Source organism: Saccoglossus kowalevskii, chromosome 16 (genome assembly GCF_978046115.1).
Source record: "Saccoglossus kowalevskii chromosome 16, keSacKowa6.1, whole genome shotgun sequence".
NCBI lineage: Eukaryota > Metazoa > Hemichordata > Enteropneusta > Harrimaniidae > Saccoglossus > Saccoglossus kowalevskii.
In genome coordinates, this window is record NC_140656.1 from 32,784,681 (window position 1) to 32,810,406 (window position 25,726).

The window sequence follows — 25,726 nt, forward strand, 5'->3', positions numbered from 1 at the left end:
GATGCTGTTATTGAAGAAAGTTTCAATGCACAATGCGTACTTGACACCTGCGATCGATGGAGGTTTAACGTTGAGCAATTGCGCGTGTTGCCCTCATTGACAATTTAGTAGTGGTAATATTTCCTGAACAACGATTGCCCTTCCCATCGATTACACGTGACTTCTTTTGTGTTTAAGCAAGCATTCTTCGTGCAAAATGTCGCATCTATGTAACGTGATACTCGGACTGTAGATCTCTTAATCTAGACATGCAAAACATTAAGTATGTTCAGTGACCGTATTTGGGAGTACAGTATGACATACTATTTAAAATACAGTTTTAAGTAACAAAATAGTAAAATATAATAATATAGCTATATTAAAATATAGCTTAAAACACACTGAATCATGAAAAGTACAAGTACAAACAATTTAGCGACGGAAGAATACTTTGATTGAAAGCGATTCTTAAATGATGCCCTGAATAGAATACCGAGTATAATAGAAGGATTTTTTTAGAAATGCGACCACAGTGTTTTGCAGTATGATACGTGAATGTTAACAATGAATCAATGTAACTGCATCTGACAAATACAGTAAAAAGAATGTTAAGAGTTATGATGTGTTGCGAACCATTACATTGTGTTAATTAACGAAACATAAACGCACCATCAAAGCCTAATAATAGAATCGATAATTGATGCTAGTTAATGAGCACTTGACTCCGATTGATAACGCGATTTCACGTTGACACTAAACCACCAAAAGCGATACTGTAAACACTTCGTCGATTTTGAGTTAATTTGAATGACTTTTTGAGATCCTAAATGTACCATTTGTATTTATGTCAAGAGTGACACATATTTATACGAAAAACGACTACAACCATCAAAGTAGTTGGAAATTATTTTTAAAGGTAAGATATCTTAAGCAAACAATGCAAAACATTAGCGAGCCATTCTTCGAAGAATTAAAATATATCTAAGATATATTTAATAAATATATCTTTAAAAAAACAAGAATAATAAAAATAAATATTCATGAAGTAAATGAGTCAGTGATTTAATAACCACAAAAAAACCTAACATATACAAACACTGTTCTGTGGCGTATTACAGGCTCAATCGGCTCTTCTCAACGCCTTAACGTTCGGTCGTTTTATCACTTATATAATATGTATCATTCGTATCAACTAGAGGCACTGTCAACTCGGCGACAAAAGCAATTCTGCAACAATATTTCCAGTGAGCACAACGCCGCGAAATGTACCAACACCGACGTGACACCCAAATTTCGTATACACCTTGCAAAAGAGTTATTAACTCGAAATGTTTCTTTGTTTCAAGACAGTTAGGTTGTGTAAATCAGGTCTTTTCCTGTTGTTTGATTTCTAAGTAAACCGTACAGTTTGTAACAAAAAGTGTCTACATACCAGTTGTATTGATGGGAACAAGAGACATGGTTGGGGCGGGAGAGTATAATAACGAGAATTAGTATACGGCTAGAACAATGGGTCACAATACCAATATAATAGTAGTGTAATACAAGTAATGACACTTATTATACATTGATAAGGGTGAATACATTCTGCTTCTATAGAAATAAAACGAAATCGTAAGTGTTTCAATTCCATTTATTGGAAGTTGAAAATGGGTGAATATTTTTAGCCTCGGAATACTGCAGCAACTGTTTACCGGAAATAAAAAGCTAGTATAACAATTTGACACGGACAGTTTAATAGCAAACATTTTAAATGCAAAGTTTACAAAGTATGATTACTTACTGAATGTAAAACCATTTTGACTATACAACAACAAATAAAATTTGTCGTACATACATTCATGTCAAAATTGTTATCCGATTCTATTTTTCTTTTTATTTATTAAAAAATTGAAAGCTTCTTGATTTAATCTATACAAGTATATTGGATATACAATAATAGGTCCACATAAAAAGACAAAGTACCGTGTATTATTATCATGCACATGTTCCAAATTAAATTAGCAAAATACTATTAAGTTGTGCGGAACATATTCCAAAACGTTTCTGCATGCTGTTACATTAAAAGGTCCAATAATAAAAATCAAATCTTATCACGTCTCAGTGATTTATAAATGATGTAATAGAGAATAAACGCGACATTTTAGCTGGTAATTGTGAATACAGATCTTTCTGAACAAGTATATCCACATGTTATGTAGAACAAAAAAACACGTTAAATACATAAATGATTCAGGGACCTGCCCATGACAGACGTTGTAGCGTTCAAAGTACAGATTATTATGAGAGTAATTGTTGATTAAAACTGCCATCGATTTCATTTCCATTGTTTATGGTGATGTTTGGTGAATTATTGGATGTAGGTTACTAGCTTTCTATCACTGACCGCCTTACGTGTCCCTGCAACATAAACAAAAGTAAATATATGATATGAAAATAATTTTCATATTTTTATCAGTAAAAATTATTCAAATTTGCATATATTATACATATAATTTTTGCCTCTGTATCATTGTAAATGGGTATGCATACAGACAACAGAAACATTAAATAACAATACAGCTCGGATTAACATACACCACACAACATAACTTTTCGCAGATACAATACGTATGCTTGTGAGTGACATTCACCCTGATTCACAAAATAATACAAATCTAGCTAACTGTGTTCAAAACTTGATGATGCAGAATATGAGATATATACACTGATTACAAATCAATTCCATGTGCACTGCGACTGATTCTAGTATTTACAGATTAGATAAAATGCAAGCAATGAAGATTTTTTAAATATATCTAGGTTTTTATGTTAGGTTACCATATTTGTTTACTTTGTTAAAAATAATTTATTTTTACAAGATACTTTTACAAGTCATTTATTGGAGCAGTATTCATTTTTCTGGTATACAAAAATGGCTATGGGACAAGGTGTTAAACGTAGTGCAAAGTTATTTTTAAACTCTTTTGTTCTTCACAAAACAAACATATATTAGAATTATTTTCATTTATCAAACTTCTGAACGCGTCCTATCATGAGCCCTGAAATCTTACCTATTAAACTCGCGTAGTTTTATAGAGGGATACCAGCTTGAAGTTAACCTTGCTCTGAAAGACGAAAAAAACTACTGTAAGCAAGCAAGTACGGACAAGCTACTCCCCAACCCTAAGTGCTATTGCCAATAAGACTAGAAGCAAAGTGCAATAGTTTTAGTTCTTTATGTCAGAAAACGAAAAAAGCTGACCACACGACAGAGGTAAGACAGGTTCGGGATAAATTTGCATTTTACAATTATTATTGTCATTGTATATGATAGTTATTAAAATTGAAGCAAAGTTTCTAGTGCGTGGGAAGACAAATATGATTTATCTTACTGTTTACCGTGCGTAAACACATATGTCTTTGTTGTATTTTGTACATTGTGATAGGTAATTAATCAAACTTGTTATTTAAAAACGTCAAATGCGATATATGTCAATACGCTAGAATAAAATTAATGGGACCAAATAAAACAAATCTGTTATGTACCTAGACTCCTTAGAGATAATGCTGCCCTCAAACAGAAGTTTCCTGAGGAGAAAGAGCACAGGATTACAGAACGCAAAATTAGGCAAAGGCAAAATAAACAGTTACGCGGACTAATACATGTGTGGCGAGACAAATGCGATGGGCGCAGAAAAGCGATGAAACCAATTTTCAAGAAGAGCACACAAACTGTTTTATAACAGTTTTAGATAAAAGTATTGCACACTGTATTACCGGCATATACATAAATGTTATCTGACATATGTTTTTTTTCTTTTGTTTACCCTTATTAACAAATTGTTAAGTAGAAACCAAATATCGGAATTATACAATAATAAACGAAGAACGGTTAAATCATTAGAGAATATGTTAATTAACGAGAATAGACTAATTATACGAGAATATATTAATTATACGAGAATATGCTAATTATATGAAAATATATTAACTATACGAGATTTGGTAATTATACGATGATTATGCCAATTATACGAGAATATGCTAATTGTATGAAAATATGTTCATCATATAAAGTTTTATTTAATTTTAGTTCAGTGATTTTAGTTCAGGGATTGGCATGTTTTTTTTTTTCAAATATCCAGGTATTTGCAATGTGTAATTCACATTCTTGTAGAATCATTAACGTAAGATTGTCCTCTTTATTCATTTTCATAATAATAAATTTGTTTTGACAATTGGAACTAGTGTAATGTTGCAAATACTGATTTTTGAGTTAAAAAATGGCTAATTGTTTATTGGTAGGTATTCAAGGCACATTATTTAGTTAATATGCACATGGCAATTCAAGTGTTTTGGTGTTCGTGTTATTGCTATTTATCTAAATACTACTAGAACATTCTACGTTTTGCTACGAGTTGTTGTTACCGTGCTCATTTCGGTGACCCCAAGGGCCGATGGGCTATAGGGGTCATATAACATTCGTCCTTCCGTCCATCGGCCATCTGTGAACTTCTGTTCTGAAAATGCTTGACTATCAGCGTTGGAGTTTGCAGATATGTAGATACCCTGTGTAGGTAGATAGTAGTTTGAAGGGTAAGTAATTCGGGTTCATTAATTACTTATACATTTGGTTCACAAATATTTGTTTTCGAATGCAATGACTTAAGCTGTTTTAGAAGCTAATTTAACTCATAATATCACATTTGACGTAATTGTAACTATCAATCGATACCCGGCGAAAACCTCTTTCAGTGTGTAGATTTAGGTTATTTATTTATTGCAAGGCTCCCTCCCTCAGAGTCATCTAAATATGTATGCTACATGTGATTACACAGCACTAGCGTGTGTGTATCTCATATGCTTACCCTGGCCTATCTAGGTGTCGCCCAGCAAATGCCATTGAATATATTTACCAATCATGCAATGCCGGTACAATTATATTTGTTTACGGTTTTGATTCGGTGGGACGAGACCAATAAACCACATCGTATAACTCAACTCGCGAGCCTAGCCTTTATGGGTTTAGAATAGTGAGGGCTTTACTAATAAACATGACTCATGGTTACCAAGATACCCAGGTGGAGTACTGTTGCTACCAGGAACAGCGGACAAGCGCAGTTAATAGCATACATGTGTTAATCAGTGTATATACCTTATGTTTTCCGCGTATTTAAACTATTCTGATGTATTTGAACAACACTATCTACATCACCATATGTCTACATTTATAAGTTTACATTGTATTTCGTGTCAACACAGCACCTGCTAAATTGCATGAATTATGGTGAGTATGAATTAAATGTTAAATTAACGCGTGAAAATGCATCACATGAGAAACAAAAATATATAAGTGCAATTGTGTCTCAATTAACATAAAAAGTATATCAATCAACGAACAAACAAATGTTTGAATTAATTAACACAGAATCATAATTACATTATAGTCATATTTTCATGATGGTGATCTCCATATATGTAAATACCTGTCTGTATTATTATATGGTAAAGTCACTGAATAGTATTATTTGGTCAAGTCACTGAATGGTATATTTTGGTCAAGTCACTGAATGGTATATTTTGGTCAAGTCACTGAATAGTATTATTTGGTCAAGTCATTGAATGGTATTATTTGGTCAAGTCACTGAATGGCATATTTTGTCAAGTCACTGAATAGTATTATTTGGTCAAGTCACTGAATGGTATATTTTGGTCAAGTCACTGAATAGTATTATTTGGTCAAGTCATTGAATGGTATTATTTGGTCAAGTCACTGAATGACATATTTTGTCAAGTCACTGAATAGTATTATTTGGTCAAGTCACTGAATGGCATATTTTGTCAAGTCACTGAATAGTATTATTTGGTCAAGTCACTGAATATAATTATTTGGTCAAGTCACTGAATAGTATTATTTGGTCAAGTCATTGAATGGTATTATTTGGTCAAGTCACTGAATGGCATATTTTGTCAAGTCACTGAATAGTATTAATTGGTCAAGTCACTGAATAGTATTATTTGGTCAAGTCACTGAATAGTATTATTTGGTCATGTCACTGATTGGTATTATTTGGTCAAGTCACTGAATGGTATATTTTGGTCAAGTCACTGAATAGTATATTTTGGTCAAGTCAATGAATAGTATTTTTTGGTCAAGTCACTGAATAGTATTATTTGGTCATGTCACTGATTGGTATTATTTGGTCAAGTCACTGAATGGTATATTTTGGTCAAGTCACTGAATAGTATATTTTGGTCAAGTCACTGAATAGTATTTTTTGGTCAAGTCACTGAATAGTATTATTTGGTCATGTCACTGAATGGCATATTTTGTCAAGTCACTGAATAGTATTATTTGGTCAAGTCACTGAATAGTAGTATTTGGTCAAGTCACTGAATATAATTATTTGATCAAGTCACTGAATAGTATTATTTGATTAAGTCACTGTATAGCATTTTTGTCAAGTCACTGAATAGTAGTATTTGGTCAAGTCACTGAATATAATTATTTGATCAAGTCACTGAATAGTATTATTTAATTAAGTCACTGTATAGCATTTTGGTCAAATCACTGAATAGAAGTGTTTGGTCAAGTCACTGAATATAATTATTTGGTCAAGTCACTGAATAGTATTATTTGGTCAAGTCACTGAATGGTATATCTTGGTCAAGTCACTGAATAGTATTATTTGATCAAGTCACTGAATAGTATTATTTGATCAAGTCACTGAATATAATTATTTGATCAAGTCACTGAATAGTATTATTTGGTCAAGTCACTGAATAGTATTATTTGATCAAGTCACTGAATAGTATTATTTGGTCAAGTTACTGAATAGTATTATTTGGTCAAGTCACTGTATAGCATTTTGGTCAAATCACTGAATAGTAGTATTTGGTCAAGTCACTGAATATAATTATTTGATCAAGTCACTGAATAGTATTATTTGATTAAGTCACTGTATATCATTTTGGTCAAATCACTGAATAGTAGTATTTGGTCAAGTCACTGAATATAATTATTTGATCAAGTCACTGAATAGTATTATTTAATTAAGTCACTGTATAGCATTTTGGTCAAATCACTGAATAGTATTATTTGGTCAAGTCACTGAATATAATTATTTGATCAAGTCACTGAAAAGTATTATTTGGTCAAATCACTGAATAGTATTATTTGATCAAGTCACTGAATGGTATATCTTGGTCAAGTCACTGAATAGTATTATTTGGTCGAGTCACTGAATGACATATTTTGGACAAGTCACTGAATAGTATTATTTGGTCAAGTCACTGTATAGCATTTTGGTAAAGTCACTGAATAGTATTATTTGGTCAAGTCACTGAATATAATTATTTGATCAAGTCACTGAAAAGTATTATTTGGTCAAGTCACTGAATAGTATTATTTGGTCAAGTCACTGAATGGTATATCTTGGTCAAGTCACTGAATAGTATTATTTGGTCAAGTCACTGAATATAATTATTTGATCAAGTCACTGAAAAGTATTATTTGGTCAAGTCACTGAATAGTATTATTTGGTCAAGTCACTGAAAAGTATTATTTGGTCAAGTCACTGAATAGTATTATTTGGTCAAGTCACTGAATGGTATATCTTGGTCAAGTCACTGAATAGTATTATTTGGTCGAGTCACTGAATGACATATGTTGGACAAGTCACTGAATAGTATTATTTGGTCAAGTCACTGATTGGTATTATTTGGTCAAGTCACTGATTGGTATATTTTGGTCAAGTCACTGAATAGTATTATTTCCTCAAGTCACTGATTGGTATTATTTGGTCAAGTCACTGAATGGTATATTTTGGACAAGTCACTGAATAGTATTATTTGGTCAAGTCACTGAATAGTATTATTTGGTCAAGTCACTGAATAGTATTATTTGGTCATGTCACTGATTGGTATTATTTGGTCAAGTCACTGAATGGTATATTTTGGTCAAGTCACTGAATAGTATATTTTGGTCAAGTCACTGAATAGTATTTTTTGGTCAAGTCACTGAATAGTATTATTTGGTCAAGTCACTGAATGGCATATTTTGTCAAGTCACTGAATAGGATTATTTGGTCAAGTCACTTAATAGTATTATTTAGTCAAGTCACTGATTAGTATTATTTGGTCAAGTCACTGAATAGTATTATTTGATCAAGTCACTGAATAGTATTATTTGATTAAGTCACTGTATAGCATTTTGGTCAAGTCACTGAATAGTAGTATTTGGTCAAGTCACTGAATATAATTATTTGATCAAGTCACTGAATAGTATTATTTAATTAAGTCACTGTATAGAATTTTGGTCAAATCACTGAATAGTAGTATTTGGTCAAGTCACTGAATATAATTATTTGATCAAGTCACTGAATAGTATTATTTGGTCAAGTCACTGAATAGTAGTATTTGGTCAAGTCACTGAATATAATTATTTGATCAAGTCACTGAATAGTATTATTTGGTCAAGTCACTGATTGGTATTATTTGGTCAAGTCACTGAATAGTATATTTTGGTCAAGTCACTGAATAGTATTTTTTGGTCAAGTCACTGAATAGTATATTTTGTCAAGTCACTGAATAATATTATTTGGTCAAGTCACTGAATATAATTATTTGATCAAGTCACTGATTGGTATTATTTGGTCAAATCACTGTATAGCATTTTGGTCAAGTCACTGAAAAGTATTATTTGGTCAAGTCACTGAATGGTATTATTTGGTCAAGTCACTGTATAGCATTTTGGTCAAGTCACTGAATAGTAGTATTTGGTCAAGTCACTGAATATAATTATTTGATCAAGTCACTGAATAGTATTATTTGATTAAGTCACTGTATAGCATTTTGGTCAAGTCACTGAATAGTATTATTTGGTAAAGTCACTGTATAGCATTTTGGTCAAGTCACTGAATCGTATTATTTGGTAAAGTCACTGTATAGCATTTTGGTCAAGTCACTGAATAGTAGTATTTGGTCAAGTCACTGAATATAATTATTTGATCAAATCACTGAATAGTATTATTTGATTAAGTCACTGTATAGCATTTTGGTCAAGTCACTGAAAAGTATTATTTGGTCAAGTCACTGAATATAATTATTTTGTCAAGTCACTGAATAGTATATTTGGTCAAGTCACTGAATTGTATTATTTGGTCAAGTCACTGAATAGTAGTATTTGGTCAAGTCACTGAATATAATTATTTGATCAAGTCACTGAATAGTATTATTTAATTAAGTCACTGTATAGCATTTTGGTCAAGTCACTGAATAGTAGTATTTGGTCAAGTCACTGAATATAATTATTTGATCAAGTCACTGAATAGCATTATTTGGTCAAGTCACTGAATAGTATTATTTGGTCAAGTCACTGAATAGTATTATTTGATCAAGTCACTGATTGGTATTATTTGGTAAAGTCACTGTATAGCATTTTGGTCAAGTCACTGAATAGTATTATTTGGTCAAGTCACTGAATAGTATTATTTTGGCAAGTCACTGAATGGTATATTTTGGTCAAGACACTGAATAGTATCTTTTGGTCAAGACACTGAATGGCATATTTTTGTCAAGTCACTGAATAGTATTATTTGGTCAAGTCACTGAATGGTATATTTTGGTCAAGTCACTGAATGGTATATTTTGGTCAAGTCACTGAATAGTATTATTTGGTCAAGACACTGAATGGCATATTTTTGTCAAGTCACTGAATGGTATCTTTTGGTCAAGACACTGAATAGTATCTTTTGGTCAAGACACTGAATGGCATATTTTTGTCAAGTCACTGAATGGTATATTTTCGTCATATATTTTTCCTGCAACGTAATTACCTTTGTTTTGATTGCCTTGCATTTCTTCTTATACACTGATGGCCTGTGCCAGATGTGTTCCACCACAACCGTGATGAAAGATAAAGCTGCTCCCATCATTAGAATATAGAAAACACCAGCTACAGTCTCCAGTCCTATATCGCTTGTATCCCTACTGCCTGTATTGTCATCTTCAGGACAAATACTTTCTCTTTCAAACCATTTCTTTTTCAATTCTTCCAATTTCCCTGTTTCTTGCATTCGGAGAATACTGCATCAAAATCAACAAATGATGTATTCAGATTTATATTTATGCCTGTACCTAAATTTGCTCCACTCAGATGCATACCTGGCTTTATATGTGTATATGTGATGTTATAGAGTCAGCTTTCGCATGTTTATCTAGTTAATAGTCATCTCGTCAAGCTACACGGGATCCCGACACTTATAAAGTAAATCCTATTCAAAATGCATGGATGCTGTAAACCCGATGATATAACAACATGGACGTAATTACGATGCCTCGACAACGATTTAAAACATAGGAAGATGACATACAATAGGTTGTTTTCCGATATGTAATATGCAATATGTAATATGTCTCCCTAAATAAGCAACTGGTAATAAGTGTTTTTGAAGCAGTTTCGTAACAAGTCTGCTTAAAGAGCAAAGCGCTTTGCCAGGATATTGAGTGTCGGGTGTGTGTGTTTATGATGTTGTAATCTACCTGTACTTATTTACGATAACAAATACCGCTGTCTAGTGTCAGTGTTTAATTCGTGTACATACATGAAATTTGTGCTATTAACATACCGTTGTTTATATTGTATCAATTACGTATCTTCAAACAAATGCCCATTCTGCAACATTATTAATTCAGTTTTTCAAATATTATTCGTTCAAAGAGTGTGAAAAATGGATAAAATAAATGTATGTCTGAGGTTACCTCAAGGATATTTGATCTCTATATTCAGCTCCTATTGGCGCAGCAATGCCGTATCCCTTCAAATTAAATGGCTTCCCAACTGTCATTACATCACACTCAGTTTGTTTAATGTATTCCAATATTGGAGCATCCCAAAAGAAAGCATACGATTCTTCTTTAACTCTCCTGTACCCAGCATCGGCATTAGGAACCCACGGTGATGGGTTTACATGGGTCATATAATTCCACATTCTCTCATAGATCCCAACAGTCGATCTTTTCTTGAAGAATGTTTGTAAACTGCTATCTTCGATAGTTCCATAGATAACTTTCGTCTGATATGCCAAGTCTTCTAGTGATTGTATAGGATTTACCATTCGCGTCACAGTCAAGAATGCAGCTAGATTGGCTGTGTACGTTGCAATAACGATAAGAGCAAAGAACCACCAAAATGCACTCAAAATTCTCCCGGAGAGAGAAATTGGAGTTGTGTCCCCACCTATGAAAGAGTTAAACAAGCTTATTATTGCCCCGATTAAGAGTGATAATTGTTCAGAGGTTATGGGGAAGTTTCCACCAAATAAATGATTTTTAAAAGCTTGCCTGAACAGTGAGCCTTACAAATTCAATTTCGGAGAATCATAAGGTTTTAATACACATGCCATTTCAATTAGAGCGACGTAACAGCTAACGGTATCATCACAACCAATGGCACGTCATTTCTGAAAATTCATTCAATGTATTGTTTTTATATTATTATATAAGAGCCAGGCATAAAATAGTCAAATAGATAATTATATTATTCGGTAATCATACATTAATATTGACAAATCGGCTCACACCCGTGAACATGTATAATAATATGCACATACATATTTGAAAACATCCATTGTTTAAACCATTCGCACTAGGGAATACTACTTCAGAATATATATAAATATTAATATAGTTTCAGCAGACATAAATATAGAGCAATCACAGATACAATTTTATCAGAGATATGTGAGTTGGTACAAAATAAACGTTAGTGGCCAGACGTACCAAAGATTTAAGAAATGCACTTCATTAATTAACCATCTTATTATATATCACAAAAATGGATCGTTTTGTCCCATTAGAAAGTGACCCTGGTAAGCATCAAGCTGGAAGTGATATTTTCCCTTCCACCAATAGACACAGGTGAGCATTGTCTTTGTATTATTTTGTACCAGCACACATTCACTTCCATTAGGGTTTAGGTTGGTAATAAACAAGGTACATGCTTTCCATGGCCACCGAGAAACAGGCCCACGATTCTGTGCCCTTCAATTGGCTGTGAAAGGTGGACTTCAAAAAAATGAGAAAATATCACTCTCCAGCTGGATGCAAGCTAGTTTTGTCAAGATAAAATAATCGGATTTGTTTAATTAATTGCTTTTTTCCCATGTGTTTTCACAGTGAACTGTGTTGACAGTGCTACACTGAGGAATCTCTTCATCCTTTCAAATCTCAGCACATTATCTTCTCACAGAATCATCGGGTCCATTTCCCGGACTGGTCGGGGAAATAATGCGTATGAGACAAGTAGCTTAACACACATTTGTTACTTCAAAAGACAATAGTGGTTATTCGAGGTAGTAGTTTCATAGGAGTATAAAATAACCTCGATGGATAAGGAGTAAATACAGTGGAACCTCTACATATCCCGAATACTAAGACAAAGGAAATGAATGGATACTGAGGTAGTGGAGCTACATATAGACCCATTAGCGGAACTACGTGGCAATGACAGCACACAACTTGGGATCATGCAAAAACAAATACAAAAGGGGTTGTACTGTTGCCTTCTTGGCTTGGTCCGTTTGTTTTCCAAGGTGCAGCTATACAGGCCACATAGGTTGAATCGGGCAGAACACGTACGTTGTGATTTTATCGATTGGAAAAAAAATAAACATTTAGGTAATGTCAATACTATACATAAAATGAGTTAGTTGTAAATAAATGTTCCATTATGGTCATTGTGTTGCATCATGGGTAATTCTTAGCATCATCGGTAATACATTGCATCAGAGTTGCATATGAATACGGATGTGTTGGCTATCGGAATCGGTACCCCTTTTTAAAACAAAGATGAAATATATGCAATAGTTCATTGAATTAGTGTGTATTGGTTATAAGACAATATCATATGTTGTTTTCATTCCCATTTTAAGAGTCTAACAAGGTTTAACTGTATTAAGACATATAATTATCCCAACTTAAAGTAAATGCTCTATATTTGTCCACGATAAACCATACATCATAATCAGGTTTTAAATTATATAAACATTAATAAATATTACATGAACAATAATCAAATTGTTTCAGTATATTGGACAGATATTTATAGAAATTGCAAAAATAGCCTTGGGGCGATTGCAAGCCAGCCTAGAGAAAATGAAATGTCAAAACGGTCAGTCCCCGTAAAAGCGAAATATCGTTGCAAGCCGTGTAGACTGTTCAAATATCTTGGCTATACCGGTAAGACGACAGAGGAGAATGAAACACCATTTAAGGGAAAATACTCAGGCTGATCCCGTGTATTTAGGTTTATTCTATAACGTTATGTGCAAAATTTGTATGGGTTGCTGGTCAAATGCTATTCAACCAACCGTTAGCATTTTTGTTCATTAACGATTATTATAAACTATTCGCAAAACACATGTTGAATCTGCCACGAAAATGACTGATAGATTACAGTCAAAGATGTATATACAAGTCATTTTGTATATATTGCAATATTTTTGGTCACATCATAAACTATAGCATGCGTTACAAAATCTAATATGCAAAATCGTACATATACAATGTCTAAATAATCATAACCTTAATTGCCCTAATCTTGTTTTGACTAAATAAGTGTTAATAAATTCATTCGTTTATACAGATAAACATTGAAAGAATGTAAATAAATAACGAGTCATTATCAACGGAACGATATGAATGGGATATATTATAATTATTATGTAATTACTTGACGTAATCATGGTTTGAATAATGTTCATATATTACAATAAAACACAATCTGTGTACAAACTATACTCGACCACAATATTAAAACAAACACGTACCTTGTTGCATAAATGATGCAAAAGTAAACCATAAACTATTCTTCAGATCAAATTCTTCGCTCTGAGCTGGTTCCTCGGTGATTTTCACATTATGGTTACTGTAAGGGCTGAGTCTATCCAGCACGTATAACAATACACCAACGATGAAGAATGCAGCTAAGATACAACCCCAGACCCAGATGTTCAATGGCTCCAGGAAAGCAAAGACGTTTGTTCTTTTACTTGGTTTTCGAATCAAGATTCCTACGCCGTAACTCATATATGGTTTGGTGAAATCAACTACTTTTTCTCTGTCTGAATTAATTATCATTCCGGCAACCGCCAGATCTGCTTTCTGAAGAAACAAAACGTACAATCATGTTCAATGCAATAGAAACAGAAGTAGCACTGTTTTTCAGGTATTGCTCTACCTGTCATGCATTCGAAGACTGATAGAAATTAATAGAAATATGTCGTGTTTTCTCATTAATTAAATCTAAAAACGATTGGTGGTAAAGTTTCTTTGCAAATCATCTTTTGTATATGTTTTATTTTATGTCATATTAGTTTTATTTCGGGTGATAAATCAAATCAGTAAGCTATGTGGTTGTATCTAGTGAGTTTAAGATGTTCGTCATGATGTATTCCGGTAGTAAAATAACGATATAACAAAACTGATACGCACTCCATAGTAAACCTGTCCAATCAATCCATTCCATGTGCCATCGTCGTTAGTGCCACCATACTTATCATCAGGTGTCAAATATAAAGTGTATTTAAAATCTAGTTCTTTTGCAATCTCGTTTAACATATCGATACAGTAACCAGAATACTTGACTCCAGTTACCGTCTCTTCTATCATCACAAATGGTGCCTCCTGTGTAAACCATAACAAAACAATTAGCAATTATCTGTTTCAAATTAGTATTTGCCAAGCAATGCGTTTTTACTCAATTAAGCAGATTGTTGCGTAGTCAAGTTGCCTTGAATGTAATAATGTCCAAACATTGTATTAATTAAATTGTGATTTTGAAACAGAAATAAAGTATTGCGAACATCTTAAAAATCCATTCAATTAGAAATATTTATCTAAGCTTTGAAAGAACCTCGGAAGGATGAGTAATATCTTTTTTGATAAAATGTCACATATTTCTATTACACCATTTAATATACAACTTAATTTGCGACTTTTTAAATTACGTAAAAACAATGACTATACACGGGTGTACTAGAGACAATAGAAAACATTTCTTATGTCTTGTTTCTTCCCCAACTCAAACTGTGATGATTGACTTGGTGTAACTAAAAGCATTAACGTGCGGAGGTCGTCGCGCCACGCATGCGCGAGATATGGGTCTCGTATGAACATAGATGGCGTCTTTGACTGTTACGCACACCAACGAGTACAAACTGAGACGTTACCAAGCTTTAACTAGATAATTTGTTTGGTGATTGGAGGGTATCGAAGGGGTCACTGGCGGTAGTTAGTACACGTTGCGTGTACAATGTCAACACTCGTACTCGTAAGTTATATTAGTAGAGCGCATTGACCTGTGGGAAAATCATTGTTTATCAAATGTAAATTTTTCCGAGTTTTATTAGTGTATAGCACCATCAACATAATCGCTTTATCCTGTTGATTAGTAGAGTTGAAAATGTGTGTTTCATAGTTTTCAGAGGGGAATAACAAATATGATTATCTCAAATAACTTGACAAAAATTGTATAGTTAGCGATGTTTATGCTTCTGTATCTTAATAATAAACAACAGACTATGGTAGTTCGATGAAATGCGGGAAAATAGAGTCTATCGTTTAATAAAGAGTGCCCTTGCATATACTTACGATGATGGTGACGATTTTATATGACTTATTTCCCAACTGTGAACCCGCTCCTCTCATAAACGGCATATGTGTTAGGTTAAGCTTATTTACAGGATCCCATTGACCAATCTGTGAAGAATATATATGATGTTCTCAAAGCATTACTCTGTATGGATCAAATATAAGTATGTACTTCTATGGCGTTGCTTACAAAATCGATACCTGACATACATGCTTCGTGGACCATAAACGTTCAATTGTTTAATTGATTGAGACTTAAAAACCAACCTTCCAGCTGTAAGTTTTGTTCAGTTCACTCTCTAGACTAACAATCTCTAAGTTGATATTATCGTTATAGGTTGTCCCATTAAAATGAATTCTTCCAAGTAGACCCTGCGAGTCGACCTGTAAAGATAGAGAACAAGAATGGTGTAATGTCGCTGTTTGGTGATTATGTGGGTATAGGTGTATAAGTGTAAATATTTGTTAAAATACTAATTAAATTTATCTATGTGTATTTCGTAAATTATTTGAATTTAATGCATTGGAATCGTTCTTGTATTTATTATGTAAATTAGTCATGAATTAGCAAGCAATTCCATTGACCAATAATAACATGCATGGTGACAAGCAACACAACATTTCACAACATAAACCAGTCTGCAGTTGGCAAACTAAAGCTACTTGATTTAATTTTCATTGCTTAACTGTGAGGGCGTGTACGAACAACCCTCGTCGTTAAACACTAGCTGTGAAACTAAAATGCACAATGATGCACACAAACCCTATAAAGCGCGTTTTTGAACTTTTTGCCATATTGCCACGATCTACTTCTTTCTGAATTGTAACACGTGACACTGATAGGGTCAGTCCATCTCCCTCTTTGGATCATATCGTTGATAGTGATCGCAGTGATTCGTATTGCGTCATACAAGTATCCGGCATTCAAGTTCAGCTGTGTGATAAGAATAAAAGTAAAATGATGTATTACTGAGTGCAAGTCTGTCGTCCAGTCATTGCAGTGTTGTATCAGCTATTCATTCCCTCTCACAGGTTTATACGTAACCACAGTTTACGTGACGTCACTGCCAGGGGCGGATCCAGCAAAATGTATTGGGGGGGTCTAAGCCTCGCTTAAAATTTACGGAGCGTAAATCGCAGAAAAGCTATGCGTAATCCAGATGATATGAATGATCCGCAACTGGTCACTGGGAAACAGTTTGGAAAATTGGAACGATGAATTATTGATTACTGTGTTTATATATATGTATGTAGTTACATTAGAACGGGCATTCACAGTGAGCAAACTAAGCTAATAAGTCACGTAATGATAATACATGCTTGACGAGAGACGACAAATAACATTCAATAATTACTTGATCGAAAACATAAGAAACTTGAAAAATGACAATCAAGATTTTCCCTGAAATACGGTGTATGAAAGGTTTCGTCAGCTACAAGCTATGACTTGAGCAAGTTCTAACAGAATTCATTTTCGAGGTTTTTGGTATCTCCGAAAAAGTGGTGTGAGACCTTGACTATAAAAACAATGCAGCATGTACGAATGTGGTACTGAGAATGTACGATTCATTTTTATGTTGTCTCATATTAGCAACATTACTTGCAAACATGCCACAGTTACTAACCTCCAAAGGCTTGAATGCTGGACTCAAAGCGTATGGCGTAGTTACGGTTGTTGATATATTATAACTCGACGACAGTGCATTGTGGGTGTAATTCGGATAGATCCGTCGCCAGGCTTCCAAGAAATGTCGAGACGTGTAATTAATTATAACTTCCTGACGAATGAGAGCAATGATTCCTGTACTCTGATTGAAGTGCTTCATCTCATTGTCGCTGATTTCCTACAATACACATATGACGTCACATATATCATATACAGCAGCGTTATTGCACGTGATAATTTTAATTAGTGAATCCATTATTGATAATTCAAGGGCGCACCATGATTCTTAAAAAAAAAAACTAGCAGGATTCGTTGTATTGCCATGCGTTCGAATGCTCCAATAAATAAATACAATGTTAGTTGTAAACTGTTAGGGGTTAGTTTAGTTATATGTTAAATCCCTTGATTTATTCACACTAGGATAGATTGCGCACCTATGCGAATTGAGCTTTAACCCAAATATTGAAAGTTAGTTAGTCCACACTATCAGACGACTAGTACGCATCGTAACGCAGTGAAGTACAGTAAGAGTCAGAGAGAATGACCGAGCAAGACTTGAAAATGTGATGAATTGTTTCCTTTTCACTTTATAACCCAGTGGAATGTTAAAATCATGCAAGAGTGGGGCACGTTTATTGCTTATGACTTGTGGAAATACAGATAAGCAAGCTCACATATACAAGCAGATCACGTGATGTCCCGATATCCTGCATTCGTGATGGTAACGGTGACCCATTCTGTTTTTTATTGAAACACACATTTCTTATATGTTGCGCCCTCTAGCGACGGGCTCTCTCTTGATGTGATTTGATGACAATGCAGCGTTAATGCTTTGTCCGTTAATAATTTTAGAGATTTATTAAAACCTTTAGTGACGAAAGACTACGCCACAAAGCAGTCTTCGAAAATCTGTCACAAAATCATCTAGTCGCTAGAGGGCGCTGGTTACAAAGAAAGTGTAGAGTAATTCAATTGTTGTTTTTGTTAGACATATGTATACGTATAATAATATAATACGACGATAGTATAGCTGTCACCGTCATGATGCAAGCACCAATCTGCTCAATTATACAAAAACTTAACCGTTTGACCCAGGAAAGCTGGACATACGTGTTGCATGCAGGGATGCATACGATAACAACTGCAGTGACACGTTCTTGCTGGCGACAATAAGCATAACAACATGTTGATAAAAAACGGACCTGTTGAAGCGGGGTTTGTACTGTATGATTTCTTGATATATAACTTTCTCTGACCCTGGATAAGTCACTCTAAATATATATATACATATATGTGTCATATATTAATAAAGGTAACATCAATTATAGCAACATATTATGTAACCAAATATGTGTTCAATGAATAATTGAATCAATCAATCAATCAATCAATCATTTGTTTGCTTTGATTATATTTATCAGCAAAACTGCATTTGCTAGAATAACATTTGTTTCGTTTTTTTAAAAAAAGAGTGTTCGCCTGACTATAGAAGGTGGTTGTGCCAAACCAATCAAAACAAAGTGAACGTGAAGCAGATCAACTTGAAGGTTGAGTGGGGTGGAGTAGAAGTTTAGCACGCGCAGTTCCACAATGAGACGTGACGTTTTATAACAGTATGTATGCAGTTCTAAATTACCATAGAATTCCTAATTGTGCGATATGTAATGAGGAGGTCGCTCGTTTTACCCAGCCTAGTATTCATCAGTCTTATAAAACATCATTATAGGCAGATTATTTATCCCGGGTGTTATTACCTAATATTGGCTAGCCAGAAACTACAATGAAGTGGAGCGTGGAATGCAAAGCAACCGTGGATCATGCATGCGACTTGTCACTCGGCACCCGGGAAACGCGATTCACATAGACGACACACAGACCATTTGCAAAACAATTAATGAAATTATGATTCATTCTTAACGTGACGTTTTTTACTGCATATTAAAATTAATATTTGCCTATTGCTGAATCTAACTAGCGCGCACGTTTATGCATGTTTGGGTGCATTGAAACATAATTCCTGGGTAGTGAGCAAATTACTGTATGTTCGTTTACTCAGACACTTGGGAACGATATTATACGTTTGTTTATTTGGTGACATGGATAGCAGATACAAGACTGTACGTCCGCACTCACGCATCTTGACAAGAGAGTGCATAATAACATTTCGATAGACTTGTAGGATTTCGACAGAAAGAGACACTTTGAAGTACACCGTAAACGTTGTACTTGATAATTCGAAGGTGGTTGATACAAGTTGTATTACACGGGTTTGTAAATCTTTCAGCTTCAATGGGATGAACGCCGAATGGGATGAAATCAAGTAAAGAATTAGTCATAAATTCTGACATTTAGATACTACGGGTGGTGCTAAGTACGGTAGTGGATTAAACGCATTACCTGTGTCGTGACAATCCAATGGTGGTCAGTCTGGGTCATACCAAATGCACTAGCCTGGAATACAAACAATAGTTGGTGGGAGTCAGTATTGGTAAAACTTTAACTCGGCGCACGTATCATATCAAATGTTTTCTTGTTTCCGTTGTTTCCAATGAAATAGCTTTGAAATTATTGCAACTCTCCGTATTACACATGCAAATATATTATTGTGACAAAGCACTTTTGGACGTAATTAAAGCGAGGGTGTCGTCACCTACGCATGCGTCAAATGGCCATAGCGTGTCATTGTTTACAAACAAGCGTTTACCCATGATCCTTTGCGTTTTTAAGCGCGTGTTGTTGTCGTCGCTTGTTACCGCGCGTGCGCAGGTGACGACCCTACCGTTTTAAGAGTAAGGGAGGACGTGAACGCATTGTTTTTATAATGTTTTAGTCTGAAGCGTAATTCAAACGCATGTGCAGTGATTCAATATACGTACTCCCAATTCAACCCACACGTACAGAGAATTCAGGTCCGTACTGCCAATTAAATTGGCATACACAATGAATCATGCACGTAATATAAATTAAAATCGCGTGTGCTGTGATTTTATGTACGTATTACCAATTCAAAGCGCAAGCACTGTGATTTCATGCACGTAGCACCAATTCAACTTGAAAGTATTTGCGCTGCAATTTCCTGAACGTAATACCGTCACTATCAATCCTAAAATACACTTACTTGGTCAAGTAAAGCATAGTTGTTATTTTTCTGACAGTAAACAATATAATTGTGTATCGTTGACGTCTTTGCTATGTGTAGTGGTTTCTTTACATTGAAATTATTTTCTGTTTGGTTCCAATCTAATTTTAGCAATATAACTTCCAGTGTTGAATCGCCTGCCGTTGCCAGACCAAGCAAGTTCTTGACGTTTCTATATGCTGCAATAAAAAAAAGCGAGTGTCACAATAGGACATCAGAAAGTGAATGTGAAAAAAACAATATGAAACCCCGGATGTACAGGATTTTAATTTAAAAATGTTATAGTCTAAAAGATCACATGAACCGTTTCATTATTCCATTGCATTCAAAAATTAGACCACAGAAGAGAACAACTACGAATTTGAGACACTAAGACAGAACAGTTATGAATATAAACTGGGCTGCTATACAAGTGAATACAAGTACTTCTGGTATTAGAATGTATCCTGAAAATGAAGGACGTCCGCGATTTGCAGAAATAGCATCATACCTGTTTCACTGTCGTAGAATATGATGGCCTCTTTCCAACCCAATCTTCTGATGACACCCAGGACCACGTGATCTATATGTATATAATTGGGTCGAATACTGAGTGAGAATCCATTGTTTCGTCGGATCTCGCAGTTATCCCGCGGTACCGCGATGTGTGGAATGTTCAGCTCCTCACAGACAGACTGAATCACTTTACTAGTGTCACATGACGTGGAAGACACAATAGCTGAATAATTGGCAGCGGCAAATGAACAAACTGAAAACGAACGAAAAAATGACAATATATAAATTACGTAATTATTATCACGTCATGAATGCGCAGTGGATGCTATTACTATTATTATTACCGCGGTCTAAGAATTGCTCCTGACCACATGAATTTTATTTCAGGAAATTGAAACGTGTACCAGCGGTGACTGGTATTTCGAGAGATGGAGTGTTACAGTTGAGTAGACTGGGTGAAACGTAGACCTTTCGCTTGTTTGCGTTTTTTATCTGTCACTCGTCAATAAAACTCTAACGTTCCTGAATATGTATTTTATTGTAAATGACGAATAACTAAACAATCCAGCAAATGTTGACATTTTTAAACGACATTTAAACATTTTATTTTCGTATTATTATTATTATTATTATTATTATTATTATTATTATTATTATTATTATTATTATTATTTTATTATTATTTTATTATTATTATTATTATTATTATTATTATTATTATTATTATTATTATTATTATTATTATATACATACTGATATCAGAAATTTAGTAAATAAATCAAACTATTTAATATATACGTACAATACATGCCGGCCGACAGGTGAATTCGAAACGTTCAAAGTTTTGAACAAAGTCCCTCTTTGCGTCAGATCGGTGTGAGAGAAGACGCCGACCTGCCGATGTCATATCAAGGGCGGTAGGCAAAATGTTTGCGTTAGAATAATCACAGACCCTCTAGATAGAGGGACTGTGTTATAATACTATAAATTTTGAAGCCTCCTCCTGAGTCATCCTGATAATTTACTTGTTTTCAATGTTTATTTTCCAATGATTCTATGTTTGTTTCTATAGGGTTTCCTGGAAATCAAACAAACTTGGTACAATTTTGGAAAGATGTGTACATTTAGAATTTGATTTGGATGGTGATTGCAACTGCTTGTTTGCTTCAGAGAAACAGTATTGAACCATACAATGAACAACCATTGCAAGCAATGTGTGCGAATTATTTTACATTTTATAAAAAAAAACGTTGATACCATAGCAGATGTTACATGCAACCAATTTTGCCGGTATATGGAAAGTATTGTATTTTGCTCTCCACACTGTCCCTCTATCCCGAGTCTGGAAACGGCTAGCGTTCTTTTATCTCGAATTGTGTTGCGGGTAAACAAATCTTCACACCCGGGCCAAGCATTGCACTATGAAATTTTGCGTTATTGAACAAAAACCTTTGACTTTATATAACTAATGACACCAATAAATAACAGTGCTTCAATTTGTTGGATATAAATAGATTTTCGTAGCACTGAATAGCGCACAGTGTCATTTCAAAACGTCGCCATTTGCATTTATGATCGAAAAGACCATCGATAAAAATCGTTCAATTTAACATTCATAAAATGCGGGGTGACAAATAACAAATCAGCTCACCGGTTTTTAATGATATGTTTCGATCATATATGTCAAAATCGAAGACGACAATTGGTTTCGCGCCGAGATGAAGGGTAAATAAAATAGAGTTCATTTCAACACGGTTACTAGTTACTAGTTACTAGTAACTGCGATTTCAATCACCCCAAATGTCAAACACGAAAAATGTCCGGGTAAAGGTATGATATTTTGTTGCGAAAATGTGTCGCTGGTGGTAAAATATATTAATTAAAGAACTACTCGCCGGTTAAATTATGACCTTATACTGATATCCTGATTAAAAAAATATGTGAAAAAGCACGAATTCTGGAATAAACAACTAAGTTGTAAAAAAACACATAGCACTGATATCAAAAATAGTGACAGGCTGTGTACTGATCACGTGACAATGCTTTTCCCACAACCGGCAGGCGCCTTTGCCAGGGAAAGAGGCCAATTCACACCGAATACAATGACCGTTTCCAGACCGGGGAAAGGGGGACTGTGCTTGAAGTCACCTTTTTTGGCTCACCCTATTTGTAACTATATAACCATTTACAGAGGTTTGTCTAAGACCAAAATAAGTGATATTTTAATGATCGATTATATAATAAATGCAATTTCTTGTGAGCTTCTATTGGATATGCGCTTCCAATAGAGCAACTACGATAACGATAGTTTTTAATAAAATTGAAAATTACTGGTATACGTCATCGTTTTCATTCTTTTATTATGCTTATGATGGATTGAAGTCACGAAATAAAAACAAAGATTAGGGTCATCGGACTATTATTGAGGAAAAGAAAGTCCAACATTTGCATGTTGAAATTATTTCTTCATATTTCAAAATTTGTGACTCATGGGGGAAATGAAATTGTTTCGTTGAGGGCGCACGTTACGAAAAAAAATAGATTGAAGGTGCTGGTCCCGCGCTGTTCTAACGATGGATTTAAATCATTAAGCGTACCTAAGCCCCTATAAACTATATAGACTATAAAACAAACATTATTTTACCAATTTGGTTAATTTTCTTACAATTACCTTCTGTCTTAGCTGCCGTTAAAACAAATTGACCGATTAACATAATAAAGTATTGTGAACGGACAGGTAAAAAGGTCTACTCCCTGAGCCATGTTCTAGTGATTCTTTAACTAGAAAATAATAATGTTTCGGAAAACCTAGCGTTCATTATCAAATGAATTTTCTCAGTAAATAAGCTTTTTATTTGCACATACCTAAAACAAATTTAACATATGAAACGCTTGAGTATCGATCTTTTTAAAAATCATCACGGTGTTGGTCCCATGTATATGGCATATATAAGTACAATTGGCGAACAATTAGGGTACGAGGTTTGATTGAAAACGAAATGTGTTGTGTCCTATGGGACTTCAAGACGGAGTTTTGCAATATTCATTAACAATATTTAAGTGCAAGGATTCACATTCATATTTATAAATGACATTGATATTAGTAAAAACTTTTGTGTTCATAAAATTTCCATTTGTATTACAAATTCGATTTTGATATTGTTAAATTTGCATTTATATTCGCAAAACTTTCATTTGTATTCATAAATCATCTATTAGTATTTATAAAATATGTGATAAGGGAACATATGGGCGCTATTTTGATAGAAATAATCTTTTTTGTAAAACCTCAATTTATCTTCGTAAACCTCCATCTGTATTCGTAGAATCATGTGCATACATGACAAGTGAACACAGAGGACGCTCTTCTTTATTGACTTCGATTTAAGACAGGCGGCAAGAGCGAATTAGCATTGTGTGCTTTGACAAACCATAGACTTATGGGTAAATGTTGCCTTTGTGGAACGGCATTTTATGCCGATCCAATCTACTGGTTTCCTAATTTCCTTTCGTTTGTGAGTCCGCATATGTCCTGGGCTTCGTTTGGTAGTGTACGCGGAAGCGTTAGTGTGCAGACCGGACCCTAACGCCAAACAAAATATCTTCTAGCGAAGACTGCATGCTAATAGTTACTCCGCAGCAACTTAGACTTGTTATACTTGTTAATAGAATTTGGACCGTTTATTTGTGAATAGGATTGCACCTGAACAGACGAAACCTGGGACCTATTTGTACACCACTGACGCAAAAATATGATGATTGATTTCGAAAATGCTCAAATGAGAGTTATGTATGATACAGTAAATGCACAGTCATCTGGGGGTATAACATCCAAATAAATCCATCAGTACATTTTGTTTCCAAATTTTCCATCGTTATTGCTATAATAATCGTCCATTTCAACGATTATGGCACACAGAAAACTGTACACTTGGTTACGTACAGAATGTGTAACTGCAAATTACATACACTTGACATCATGATAAACATATATTTCGCGTCATTATACGTAGCTCATGGCATGGTAGTCAACTAGTACAGATGGCGTTGTCAGAAAGCATATATCAAAGACCCATAATGTCTAATGTATGTACAAAGTTTTAACGAAATCCATACATAAACGACCGGGATTCGATTTCGTGCTTGATTTTTGAGGATTTTCAGCACAAAAATGGACACCATTCGGCCATTTTGAATCGGATCGTCAAACCAATACATTTGTATATCTATTACATGATGTATAATGACTATACACAATTTGAACATAATATATGACATGACACTAGAACCACATTCATTAAAAGAAAATGGCCGCCAGTCGGCCTTTTTGATACCGATCTGAAAACAAAATGACGGGCACCAATTGAAGGTCCCATAAGTTTGAACACAATCTATCCATTCGCTGAGATTCGGTTTCGGAATGCCATGAATGCTTGATTTTGATTATATTTCAGCACAAAAATGGCCGCCATTCGGCCATCTTGAATCAGATTGTGAAACAAATTAATGTGCACATGTAATGTATAAGATTATGTATGAGGTATGTGTAAAGTTTGAATGAAAACGGACGCGCGCACAGATGCACACACGGACACACGGACGTACGCACACTCAGTGGTCAATCCACAAGTCCCCTGCGTCCGAAAGAGGATTAAATATGGGCGATTGTATGTTAAACATGAGCAGAGGACCACGATTATATAATATATATCGGTGAAAACCACGATTATATAATAAATATCGGTGAAAACCACGATTATATAATAAATATGGGCCTGCTACACTAACAAACATAGGTATCTCGTCTATGCCCG

The 25,726-nt window shown here is 34.4% G+C and overlaps 1 protein-coding gene across 8 annotated transcripts in view; it reads right to left on the minus strand.

The window, feature by feature from the left end:
• Positions 1–1,596: 1,596 nt before the first annotated feature.
• LOC100366333 (glutamate receptor ionotropic, kainate 2-like) overlaps positions 1,597–25,726 on the minus strand; it is a 67,882-nt gene continuing 43,752 nt past the window's right edge. For 2 of the 8 annotated variants that reach the window (XM_085491387.1, XM_085491391.1), the window contains 15 exons: positions 20,908–21,165; positions 20,397–20,596; positions 19,676–19,729; positions 18,481–18,549; positions 17,238–17,456; positions 16,376–16,546; positions 15,880–15,996; positions 15,613–15,720; positions 14,455–14,646; positions 13,791–14,124; positions 12,519–12,560; positions 10,723–11,200; positions 9,798–10,047; positions 4,390–4,530; positions 1,597–2,379 (listed from right to left, as the gene is read on the minus strand). In XM_085491387.1, the coding sequence (XP_085347513.1) occupies positions 2,347–2,379; positions 4,390–4,530; positions 9,798–10,047; positions 10,723–11,200; positions 12,519–12,560; positions 13,791–14,124; positions 14,455–14,646; positions 15,613–15,720; positions 15,880–15,996; positions 16,376–16,546; positions 17,238–17,456; positions 18,481–18,549; positions 19,676–19,729; positions 20,397–20,596; positions 20,908–21,165 (2,666 nt within the window). In that variant the 3' untranslated portion in view covers positions 1,597–2,346. Of the gene's footprint in view, positions 2,380–3,032; positions 3,087–3,507; positions 3,550–4,389; positions 4,531–9,797; positions 10,048–10,722; positions 11,201–12,518; positions 12,561–13,790; positions 14,125–14,454; positions 14,647–15,612; positions 15,721–15,879; positions 15,997–16,375; positions 16,547–17,237; positions 17,457–18,480; positions 18,550–19,675; positions 19,730–20,396; positions 20,597–20,907; positions 21,166–25,726 lie in introns of all 8 variants that reach the window. The other 6 variants (XR_014926641.1, XR_014926642.1, XM_085491388.1 and 3 more) reach the window with 6 other exon arrangements.